The sequence below is a fragment of the Topomyia yanbarensis genome, chromosome 2 (assembly GCF_030247195.1).
Source record: "Topomyia yanbarensis strain Yona2022 chromosome 2, ASM3024719v1, whole genome shotgun sequence".
NCBI lineage: Eukaryota > Metazoa > Arthropoda > Insecta > Diptera > Culicidae > Topomyia > Topomyia yanbarensis.
The window spans coordinates 5,639,110-5,652,338 of record NC_080671.1 but is presented as its reverse complement, the minus strand read 5'-3'; the positions used below and the strand labels follow the sequence as shown (position 1 = coordinate 5,652,338).

Sequence of the window (13,229 nt, the reverse complement as noted above, 5' to 3'; positions counted from 1 at the left end):
ACAGTGATGTATGTAAGAAACGTCTCATCTTTCTGCTAGGTGGATCAAGTTGGTTTTTCTCTATTGATTTTTCAACAATAGGATTCCTACTTTTAAGACCAATCAATCGAAATTGATTTTTGGTGCAAATTTGAATATCAATTCAAATTCCAATTGAATAAAATCATTGTAGAAATAAAGCTCCTAAAAGCAGGAATTATATTCTTTTAAATCAATAAAAAAACGCTACATTCAACCAAAGCTTTCTTATATTTAAAATATTGCCATTCTAAATTTAATTACGAAAGATTTTAAATTTGAAAACAAAATGGTTTAACCTCAAAAATGATATTTGTTGAAATCAACTAAAGAAAAACCTAGATTGAACAAAACAACTTTTTTAAAATTAGTATACTTGTATTAGAAATGCAACTAAAAATAGATGTTTTTAAAGCAAAAAAGAACTGATTTTAGGGAATACATTGGTTAAAACCAACAGAAAATAGTACTAAAATCAGCAAAAATTATAGTTGAGAAGATGAAGAATGTGTCTCCGCTAAAAGTGACAGCATCGTTTTCTCGCCAAATCAACAGAAAAAATAGAAATTCCAACTAGCATTTTAGCTCTATTCAGGAGGATCGAAAACAACTAATCAAAATCAGCAAATTGAGGATTTGCTTAGTTGTCCTAAATAATAACTAATTAAATTCAGAAAATCAACTAAGGTTTTCGCATCTGAGCTGAATTTTGGTTCTCCGTGTATATTTTTGCGCCCACTGTTTAAAGTTTACATGGGATTTTGTATGGGAAAGGTAACTTTTACAAAATAATTCCTCCAGGAGTCGCCCATTAGTTCCTAAAAGTAAATCGTTATATGGTTTTTATAGGAAATTTAACAAAGAAAAAAAGTCTCGAAAATCCACGAAACGATCTGATGCTTGAGAAAAAAGTTATTAAGCAGAAGCCGATTGATGCTCTGATGATTGATAAAATATTCATTTTTTCTAGCACCACTGCTGTTGGTTGTCCAATTATACGCAATTTTGTTGTAATCCTCTCTTAACGTATCTAAATCGTTTATCTATACCATCTATATCTTTTGTACATAATAAGAGAAAGTTAAAAATTTTGTATATAATAAAACCGTCAGAAGCAGTGATGCTATGAAAAGTGAAATTTTCATCAATCTTCAGGGAGTCCATCGGTTTTTGCTTAACCCTTTCATGCCCAACTTTTTTCTAGCGCATGTAGGCTTTCAAAACTATTTTTCCTTGAAAACGGTTGGGTCAAGAAACACGAAAAGCCTATTTTCATAACGATAGGTGCTTCCATGGCAGTGCTAGAAGCTGGTCAATTTTTACCTTCCAATGCTCAATATAATTCTCCTAGAATAATTACAATAGTCCAATTACGTGGAAAACATAGCCAACGACAGTCTAAATTGATAAGTTTTACCAGTTTTCAATAATATTGCACCATAACGAAGATATATGAAAAAATCATTTTCCGTCGTTAACGTAAACTGTCCCTGGTAGCACTGCTCCATCGGAATCCAATCAGACTAATTGAAATAACTTCAGTTCTAGAGCGGATCCTTGTAACTGTTCATACTCAAATTAAAGGCAATAATAACATTATTGAGCCTTACTTGTTTTTGTGAGCAAATCTCGCCTTAATCAAAAGTTATAGCTGTTTAAAAACGTTGTTGTCCACAAACAACATGGGCATAAATGGGTTAATAACTTCTTCCACAAGCATCAGATCGTTTTGCAGTCTTCTAGACTTTGTTTCCTTGACAAATTTTCTATAAAAATCAGACATCTGTTTATTTTTAGAAGATAACGGGCGATAACAATTTACTGATGCTCTACGTCATCTAGCAGCTTCTTCGAGTCTATGTCTCAAGATCTAAATAGGCAATCCGTGGTTATAATATATGAATGTGGTATATATTTATAGAGACTAATTCGAAGAACTAAGATTAGTGAGGTACTGAATTGAAAGTATGTCCATGATCATCCTGGAACTATCTGTATTCCAGACACAAGCATAACCAATATTCTCCCAGAAGCTTAAGGATGCGATTTACGCTCATATACGCTGAACACGGAATCCCATGAACGGCTTGCAAAGGTAACCATGGGATCATAAGATTGCGACTACTTACTACAGATGATGTGACAGCTGAAAAAATGTGACGTTTTGATTAATGTAGAGCCGTATTGAGTTCCTCCTTATAGCGGCAGCTGGGTGGCGAATAGTGTAGGTATGGTTGCGATACGAGTTATGGACAGATTCCTCGTTCATAAAGAGGTCAAGCGTTCATTCGAAGGTTTCAAGAGCGCCAAAATCAACAGTATCTTCATTGTGAGTTATTACACACAGTCATGATGAACAGTGGAGCAGTGCAATGTGATGCTGGACGTACTAATCAACAAAAGGTCGGTTTGTCATCGGTGGAGATTTCATTGCCTGACCAGTGGCAAGGGAGAGCAGACTAACAAAAGTCGACTGAAAGCACTGAAAATGCTGGAAGTATAACTTGAACTCATGCCGCTAAGACGGACGGGAATCCATAACCGTCGTAACGTTCTGCAGCGCGGAAGAGAAGAGTTAGTGAGGAGTACACCCACAGTGACCATCAAGCGGTTCATTACATCATTGGCCAACGGAACCCTACGTCAATACGACGAACGAGATCTGAAGAGAGAAAGCCTTCGACAAGGACCTTTTAGTCGAGGTCCTCTGCATAAACAACGTTGCTCAGAATATGAATGCCGAACAGGGGGTGGAAATATTTTCAACGTCATGGGATACAACAATGCCTAGAAAACTATAGCCAAGGGACAGTCGACGTCCAACCTACTGCTGGAACGAGACACAAAGTACTCTCCGCGAAGCTTGTCTCAGAGCCAGAAGACACGCTCAGCAAGTCAACACCGAAACAAACTCTATCTAGGCGGGAAACGTAGTATACCGAGCGGTCACAAATGCTTTTAAGCGGTGAGCAAAACATACTGGTTAAAAAGCTGCACCAATAAACCGACGGTAATCCTTGGGATAATGTTTATCGAGTCATGATGGCAAAGATCAAAGGTCCATCGATGCCGCACAGGGCTCTCCCTATAGGCCAATTATTTAAAAAAAAATATTTCAAGGAAAGCTTGTTTTTATCTCGCGGTTGTATCGTTATGGATGTATATTTCATAGTTCCATGCTTAATTTTAGATATATATAACTGATTTTTAGCGTAGGACCACGTCCTTATTTTCGATTTGGCGGTGCACTTTGCAAATTTAACAACTACTCTGAGACGCTTCCAGCCAAGTAAGTTGGCACCAATTTGGAAGTTTGTGTGGAAAAAAACCTTAAAATATATGAAGATATTATTAGCGACAAAGGCAAGAAATCGTTCTTTTTGCAGTTTTGTGGAGTTATGTTTAAAAGTTTAAAAAACATTATTTGTTCCGTACCAGTCTAAACCGGTCCGGGTGTAGTGCAAGATGCTTAATCCGACCATATCAGTGCCAGGCATTCGTGACACTTCAAAATGCAGAATTTTTAAGGGTTTTGTTTTAGTAGATTTGTCCGTTGACAGTCCCAAATGAATGTAATGTGTGAGTTGAATCATTCTGCCACATTCGCAGAAGGCTTGCCAGACATAGATTTGTTTGCCATCGTGTTCTGCTTATCGCTACGATTCGGTCCCTTCAAAACTTTGTGTTTAGGTGCGCATTTTACTGCAGCTAAGACAACTGATCTAGATATAATTTTTATGTTTAAGGTGGGTTTAGATCTTCATACTTGGGGATATACAATTGCGCGCGGTGATTGTTACAGTCAGCATTCAGATCCCAAGCCGTCTTAGCGACCAGACGCGTTTCTGGAATAAAGTTTCTCCATAATGGAAATCTCCATTAATTCCCAATAAAATGAGTTTCCATTTATAGAAAATAAATTAATTTCGTGGAAGAAGAGTTCCTACCGTTTGTGATATGCGGTTTTGGTGAAATATTCGGTGGTTTATTGTTCGGTACATTTTTGGATATAATCGGTGTCTGCGAGTAGCATATCGGACCCAAGACCCCTCGAGCTCGGTTCCCGACAACGCTGGCCACTAGACGTAACACAAAATTGGTGCCGTGACCAGGATCCCGGCGTTTGGACCCCAAAGGCTCTGGACATTGTACCCATTATATGCTACTATTTGATGAGAATCGTCGCCATTTTGTACCGAACAATTGGAGCGTCGTGTCCCATTGTCACTGGTTATGAGGCTAAGGACTGAATCCCATTCCCAAAATTCCATTGGAGGTAACAGACTACTTCCCGGGCTATATTGCATGTAGCTGGAGCTGCTGTATTTTAATATACAAGGCATATCTCGCCTTTAGCAAGGTGAGTGCGGTTCCAATCAACATACTCTTGGTTAGCGTCTCTACCGGGTCTTTATTCAAGGCAATTTACCTACTGAATCATCTTCTCGGATCGGACTGCTTACGTCGCTGAGATCGTTTGTTCCGGATTGTATAAACATACACGGCATATTCCGCCTTACAAAAGGTGAGTGTGATTCCAAAATCCTACTTCTCTCCGTACGTCTCTACCGGATCTTTGTTTTAAGGGAAATTTCGCCTTGGTCCAGTAACACTGTCCACCACCATGACGAAGAAAAAGATCAGACAACTCGAGCAGAAGCGAACAAACATTCTCGCCTCACTGGATCGATGCGAGGATTATTCAGAACGCTGCAACAGTGAAGAAGACCGGCATGAAATCAACCTTCGCCTCAATAGCATGGACAAACTTTGGAGTACGTTTGAGGAAGTACAAACAGACATCGAATGCCACGAGGAATCGCTCGTTTCCGAATCACAACACATGTCCACGCGCGAGAAATTTGAAACAAAGTTTTTTCGTGTGAAGGGAGCTTTATTGTCGAAAATACCAGATGCGCCATCACAGCAACTTCCTGCCGACCGTGCTCAGCAATCGAACTCATCGTATGCTCCTGGAGTCAAGCTTCCAACCATCACCCTACCGGAATTCGACGGAGATTATAATCAATGGTTGACGTTTCACGACACCTTTATGGCGTTGATCCATTCATCGAATGAAATTTCAACCGTACAGAAGTTTCATTATCTCCGGGCAGCACTTAGAGGTGAAGCCGCCCAACTCATCGAGTCCCTTACAATTAGTTGCATGAACTATCCAGTGGCTTGGCAAATTTTGGTTGACCGTTACTCAAACAGCTACCTTCTCAAGAAACGACACATGCATACCATGTTGGATCATCCGAAAATCAAGCGAGAATCAGCTAGCGCCCTACATGGATTGATCGACACATTCGAACGACATAGCAAAATTTTAAAACAGCTACAAGAGCCTGTGGATAGTTGGAGCACGATTATGGTGCATTTGCTTTGTTCACGTCTAGATGACGCCACATTAAAATTATGGGAAGATCATGCATCGACTCTTTTGGATCCAAATTATGGTGCGCTTATCGAGTTTTTGCAACGAAGGACACGGGTACTCGAATCGCTGCAGGTCAACATTGCACACTCATCGCAAACACCAATACCGGCGCAACCATTCAAGCGACTTGGCCCAGCAAAGGTGTATGCACATGCAGCTGCAGAAGAACGCGTATTTAAATGTGTAGCTTGCTCGCATAATCATCGGTTAGTTGAATGTCAGGATTTTCCCAAGATGTCACACGAGAAGCAGTTGGATCTGGTAAACTCAAATCGCTTGTGCAGCAACTGCTTTAGGTCCGATCATTTTGTGAAGAACTGCCCATCAAAATTCCGATGTCGTACCTGCAAAGGAAAGCATCATACAATTATCCATCCAGGTTTTCCTAGCTCGAAGGATACAACAAAATCAGTCACGTTAGCTGCATCGGCATCACGGGAAGCTGAGCTCGATCGGAAAGCCGCCGGCCAGAACGCATCGACCTCAACACTTGTAAATACTGCAGCGATTGGATTGAACACCTTTTTGATGACGGCGGTTGTAAAGGTGGTTGATCGACACGGTAATGAACTGTTGGCGCGAGCTATGCTGGATTGTGGTTCAATGTCGAACATTATGACAGAAAGGCTCTCTCAGATGCTGCGTTTGAAGGGACGGAAAATGGATATCAATGTGCATGGTGTTGGCACGGGCGTTATCAAATGCACCCAAATGGTTACAACAGAGGTACGATCCAGACTCTCGGACTATGCGGTAACAATGGAATTCTTAGTGCTCAACAAGGTGACATCGAAACAGCCGCTCAACAACATCGATACGAATGCTTGGAACATCCTGGATAACGTGTCATTGGCGGACCCGAAATTTAACGTGTGTGGGGAGGTGGATATTATACTCGGAATACAGCACTTCTTTTCCTTCTTTCGGCCAAACCGACAGATTAATTTGGGACATAATTTGCCACTAGTGGTGGAAACTGTTTTTGGATGGGTTATTGCTGGAGCTTCTTCCTTTCAACCACATTCTCGAATCACTGTTACGAACTGTGCTAGCATCGAATCGCTGAACCGCTTGGTGGAAAGATTTTGGGAGGTGGAGGAAATGGCCGATAGAAAACCTTTGTCCATCGAAGAGGAGGATTGCGAAACACTTTACCACAATACGACAACCAGAAACGAGCAGGGGCGGTATATCGTTCGTTTGCCGACGAAACCGGAGATTGGCCAAATGTTAGGCGAGTCAAAATCAGCTGCCTTACATCGATTCAATTTGCTCGAGAGGCGATTTGAAAACAATGAAGATTTAAAAACTGCGTACCATAGTTTCATGAGGAACTATCTGCAACTACATCACATGGAACCAGTCCCGGATGGAGAGCAGCAGACGAGGAGAAGTTTTTACTTGCCGCATCACCCAGTGCTGAAGGCATCCAGTTCAACAACAAAATTAAGGGTGGTTTTCGACGGATCAGCTAAAACGTCGTCTGGCAATTCATTAAACGACTCGCTTTTAGTTGGGCCGGTGTTGCAGGACGAGCTGCTGCAAATAGTCATTCGCTTTCGAAAATACGCTGTTGCATTGGTAGGCGACATTGAAAAAATGTATCGTCAGGTGATGGTACACCCTGACGACAGACCCTTACAGAAAATTCTGTGGAGATTTGACCCTTCGGAACCAATTCAAACCTACCAGCTTTGCACCGTTACCTATGGACTAGGACCATCTTCATATTTGGCTACAAAAACGCTAATAAAACTGGCAGAGGATGAAGGGCAGCATTATCCCAAAGCAGCGCCGCTGGTTTCGAAAGGATACTATATCGATGACTTCATTGGAGGCGATGACACGGTGGAAGGAGCGATAGAATTGCGGAAGGAAATGAGCGAGTTAATGGCAGGTGGCGGTTTTCCACTGCGTAAATGGACGTCCAATAAGCTAGAAGTGCTTCAAGGATTACCCTCGGATCAAATTGGGACCCAGTCTTCTGTTAAGTTCAATCCAGATGAAACGATTAAAACATTGGGCATCATATGGGAGCCTGAGTCAGATTGTCTAAGGTTCAATCTCAGCATTAAGGAAAGGGATGGTATACTCACCAAGCGTAAAATTCAGTCATGCATCGCTCAGCTATACGATCCATTGGGATTAATCTCACCAGTTGTAATAACAGCAAAAATAATTATGCAGCGTTTGTGGCTTATTCCCATCGGCTGGGACGACGAAGTTCCTAAGGATCTACAGGAACTATGGGAAGACTTTCGACCTCAAATAGAGCAACTATCGTGCTTCAAGGTGGATCGATTTGTTTTTCTCCCGGATGCAATATCTACACAGTTTCATTGCTTCGCGGACGCCTCCAAGGTTGCTTATGGCTGCTGCCTTTACGCCCGCACAGTGGACAGGAACGGAACGGTTAAGGTACAATTAATATCATCAAAATCCCGGGTTGCTCCGCTGAAGCGACTCAGCATCCCAAGATTAGAGCTTTGCGCCCCACCCAGCTATCCGCTCGTTTATACAACAAGGTCATCCAAGCACTCGGAATGGAAATCAACTCGGTTCACTTTTGGTCGGACTCAACGGTTGTGCTAAATTGGTTACGAGCCCCACCCTACCACTGGAAAACATTCGTCGCCAATAGGGTCAGCGAAATCCAAACAACAACGCGCAATGCCACATGGAGACACGTTCCTGGCTTACAAAATCCTGCGGATCTTGTCTCGAGAGGAATGCACGTCAACGCATTTTTGGAAAGCAAGCTATGGAGTAGCGGTTCGGAATGGTTGAGCAAGTCGGAGGAGAACTGGCCACGTGAAAGCCCTTTGGAGCCAGTACCAGAAGAGCTGATGGAGAGGGAAACGGTGGCGGCCGGGGCAACGTGCTCTGGAAAATACAACGCAATATTCACTCGATATTCGCACTTCAACAAGATGTTACGCGTAGTTGCATGGATTTCTCGCTTCCGACGCAATTGCCAATCGCGTCGTCTTGGTCAACCTTCATGCCTGAACGCTACTTTGACGGTGGAGGAGCTGGAACGATCAAAAGGTCTACTCCTGCGGTTAGTTCAGTCGGAGTCATACTTACAGGAAATCAAGGATCTTCACACTGGAAAACTCGTTTCGCCAAGATCCACTGTACGCGCTTTAAACCCGTTCCAAGATGAGCAAGGACTGCTCCGAGTAGGTGGTCGTCTGCAGCATTCTAATGAGCCATATGAAAGCAAACATCCAATATTAATACCCGGAAATCATCCCTTCACCAAACTACTGGCTCGACACTACCATCACAAACTTCTTCACGGGGGACCGCGACTAATGCTAGCAGTTATTCGGGAACAATACTGGCCAGTAAACGGAAAACGACTGTTGCATGGAATCATCAGAAGTTGCTACAACTGCACGCGAACCAATCCTACTGTTAAACAGCCTATGGGCCAGCTTCCCTACGCACGGGTAACACCAAGCAGAGCCTTTAGCAATACTGGAGTTGATTACTGTGGTCCTGTGTACCTGCGAGCCCCTCATAGGAAAGCAGCACCCACAAAGGCATACATTTGTGTTTTTGTGTGCTTCAGTACTAAAGCCACACATCTCGAGCTTGTGGGAGACCTTTCGACAGCAGCGTTTATGTCGGCACTACGAAGATTCATCGCACGTCGGGGAAAACCATCGCACATACATTCCGACAATGGGAGGAATTTTATCGGCGCACGGAATGAGCTGCATGAGATCTACAGGCGTCTACAAAACCAATCGGAGCTGAATCACATTACTAACACCTGCGCGACGGAAGGCATCCGTTGGCATTTGATTCCTCCGAAAGCACCCAATTTCGGTGGACTTTGGGAGTCGGCGGTGAAGATTGCGAAGCGTCATCTACAACGGCAGCTACGGAATTCCTTGCTAAATTTCGAGGAAATGGTGTCGGTATTAGCACAAATCGAGGCATGCATGAACTCGAGGCCTCTGGCACCTTTGGCGGAAGACACAAGTGACCTTTCTGCACTAACACCAGCCCATTTTTTCATTGGTTGCTCCCTTCACTCAATACCGGACCCCAATTTGCGGGACATTCCACTCAACCGGCTGGACAGGTTTCAGCGACTGCAAGAGAAAGCACAACAATTTTAGCACCAATGGAGGAGCGATTATTTGAAGGAGTTGCAGCGAGATTCAAAGCCTTTTCGAAGATTAAGCACACCACTAAAGCCCGGCACTATGGTTATTCTTCGGGATGATTCACTGCACCCAACAAGATGGCCTCTAGCACGAATAATCGAAGCAAACCCTGGAGAGGATGGCGTCGTGCGCGTTGTTGTTCTTCGAACGTGTAGCGGAGTTGTCAAACGTCCAGCTTCACAAATATGTCTCCTACCTGCGGATGATCAGCAATTGTGCCAACACAGGCACGTAGCCAGAGGGGGGGCTAGGGGGCTAAAGCCCCCCCCGAAATTTTTCAAAAATAAATTTAAAAAACCGGTGACTTTTAACAAAACTTGTTGCTTATTTGGTTTGAACAAATTATTGAGAAAAAGTTAAAGAAGGCTATTTCTAACCACCGAAGGCAATGGTCACGAAATTCAGTGTGCTTTATGCTTTTGCTCGAGCCAGTGCGAAGCGAACAACAAAAAAGTAACTTTTATATTGTGTGCCTTGTCTGAAGAATACAAGAGACTGTTACTTTAATTGTAGCTGTAATAATCTGTCGAGATTAGTGATTAGCAGAAGCAAGAATTGGTGCTCCAGCCAAATGCGGTGATTATAAAATTATTGATCATTCGCATCCTGAAGGTGTAAATAGAGATTAGACTTTCGGAAACCGGCTCTATCCAGTTCTACCATGGCAGACATTTAGCGCTCAACAAATTAGTGCAGACGAAACCATTCATTTCGCACAACTTAAAGCACAAGGTTGTGTGTGACAATGCTATAATTAAGATCCTTCTGTATATGGACTATGAGAAAATGAATGTTCCGCTACAAGATCGGATACCGCTTACTCGCAGATTAATGTCACATTTGGGAGAAATGGAATCTATTTGGAAGGGCAATTATTGAGGGCGAAAAGCAAGGAAGATATTCGCGAACATAAAGGCAGCAACTACGATGATGACACGGAAATGTACAATAGCGAGATAGAAATGAACTACTCCCCCCCAAGACATAGTTGGTGAGGAAAAAAATATTTCCTCGCCTCGTAAACAGGTTTCCACGTGCAATGGCTAAGCGCTTGCGCGAGATCTGTAGGACAACCACATAAACTCGTTATATTATTTTTATTGTTTACATAAGTCGTAGAGAAACTGCAAGAGCCTTATTCATCTCTGATCTTCTGTCAGGACGCATCGATTCTCCAGATTTACTAGAGCGAGTTAACATCCAAGCAAGGTCCAGAACGTTACGCGGAAACGTTCTTCTGAGAGTGCCGTTTCGACGAACTATTCAAACAGCTAATGCCGCTATCACGGAACTACAACGCCTCTTCAATCGTGTGTCGCACTTGTTCGACTTTCATTTGTCTCGAATATCATTGAGAAATCGATTCCTGCAGTTTTTTAGATGTAATTAGTTTAAGTTTCCATCATTGGGGCCGAGTACGGCCTGTTGATGTGCGTGATAAATAAATAAATAAATAAAAAAAGAAAATATATAAAAGACCCACGACCCAGTTTGTTATTTTTAAATGATAAGTTTTTGAATTGCACACAATTTTGAATTTCTGTATTAGGTCAGTGCACACTGTACACTCTGTTCTCTGTACACTACTCTGCGCTACACAAAAAGTATTTCAATTTATCTGAGAACGATTGAGCCGAGAATAGAATTTTCATTTCGCGTCATTTTAACGCAATACCATTTTTATTAACGCTTCATTTCATTGTTACGAGTAATTCGTTCCGTACTAATACACTGTTAATACGTAAATCCGTGATATCTTCGACAAACGTGCAAAAAAAATTCTTTTAAAAGTGGACCGGGCAAAAAGTGGTAAAATAATAGGCAATCACGAAGAGGGACTAAAATGTTGGGACTGATTGAATCTATAAGTCAATAAGTTGGGATAACAGTTTCGATTTCATGTCTTAAGTATGTGACAGTCTTTCGTTCCGTTTTTGCTCGTCATGGAATAAAATGAGAGAGATAATCTTAAATAAGAGAGCAAAGAGAGGAAAAAATCAACCAATCTAAATCGACTCAAGATCACTCTTCTATCTTTACTATACACTCAACACGAGTTCTTTCCGAATTGCGCTCTGATCTTCTCATTTCGTCTTCGTTGCGTTAGGTGCAACAACTTTAATTGAAACTTTTTCCCAAATAGTGATAAAACAAACATGTAATCAGACAAACATTACAACTTTCTTCAAGAAATCATACATCTCTTCCAATCTTGATGATGATTGAAAAAAATCAAGAGCTAATTATTTTTATTCACAAACAAACCTATTACTAAACAGATTAGTGTTCATATTTGTTTAATGAATTGGCAAAGAGTTTTGCAAAAGTTTTACAGGAGACGGATAATTTGCTGTAATTTAAAACAGACAACTCTAAAAGAAAGCCTCGGCAAATTAGGTGCAAGTGCGATGTGTTCTCTTCCATGTGTCGGAAGCAAGTGATGCTGAAATTATTATCTATGTTTATAGTCTCTAGTTATTTTGGTGGTGTCATCAATGTTATATTTACCAAATTTTATGTAAATTAGAAGCATTGAGTAATCAGTGCTAAGTAATTTTCTTTCGATTTGTGAATAGATTCTGAGCAGTTTCGCTCAGTAGATTAAATTCTGGGTAGTTTCCATTAGTAGATTAAATCATTGAAATATATATTTGACATTGTCCAAAACCCCACGAATTCCGAAATAAAACCTTCAAATAAATAAATAAAACCAAAATGTTCAAATATAATATTTACTTAATCTAGGTAATCTTCTCAAGTTACAACGGTTTTGCAAGATTGTCAAAAGTCAATAGAGCTAAGGCATTCTTGCTTTGTAGGGAAATCAGTAGTTTTTGCACTCACTTTACATTTTGACTTTTACTATAGTTTTAGGGATCTAGGAAAATCAGTCTACGATATTTTTAATTCATAAGTACAATGATATAGAAAGTACCTAAAAAGAATCAACTTAAATAGATAAAAAGATAGTTATTCTGAGTTGCCTGATAATGTTGTCGAAGATAGTCTTTAACCCATTACCTATGAGAGTCAAATGAAAAAACATGTGTTTTTTTCAGGATTGTTTTGATTACGACATGATCAGTATCATTTAAATTGAAAATTTCATAAAGTCGAGTTAACGCAAACTTCGGATGAAGTCAAAGAGCTAGTAATAGTAGAAAGAAACCTGATCATGAAAATAGGAGTTGAACCTATTTTCTGCATCTACAAATCGCCTGCCTTATCAGAAGATTTGAAGCAAATTTCGACATTCACTTTGTTCGGACATTCTTTGCAACGGTAAACTTTGATTTCACACTGATATATTCCTATTCATGGGGACAACCTTGACGTTGGTTTCGTTCTTCTGATTAGCAAATGCGTGTAAAGTTTCATGAGACGGGTTTTTGGATATTTTTCTACTCATTCCAATTTAGCGTCTTCTACAAATTGTAAAGGTGTATCGAATGTGTAGCATTTTCAAGCAGCGTAGCATGCAGCGTAGCATTTTCAAGCAGCCCTTAATACTTTGAGCTCTTGACTATTCATTTTTGTAACTAGAGAAATTTCTAACTTGTAAATCAAAAATAATCAAATTTAATTCG

General features: G+C 41.0%; 3 protein-coding genes across 6 annotated transcripts in view; all 3 read left to right on the top strand.

The window, feature by feature from the left end:
* Window positions 1–13,229, top strand: part of LOC131682369 (uncharacterized) — a 256,096-nt gene that overhangs the window by 103,051 nt on the left and 139,816 nt on the right. The gene's annotated exons all lie outside the window — the stretch shown is intronic.
* LOC131678409 (uncharacterized) lies at window positions 4,643–8,053 on the top strand. Its single transcript, XM_058958557.1, has one exon. The coding sequence runs from the start codon at window positions 4,643–4,645 to the stop codon at window positions 8,051–8,053; it is 3,411 nt and encodes a 1,136-aa protein (XP_058814540.1).
* On the top strand, window positions 8,191–9,594 carry LOC131678408 (uncharacterized). The gene has a single exon (XM_058958555.1). It carries the CDS (start codon window positions 8,191–8,193, stop codon window positions 9,592–9,594), a length of 1,404 nt encoding a protein of 467 aa, XP_058814538.1.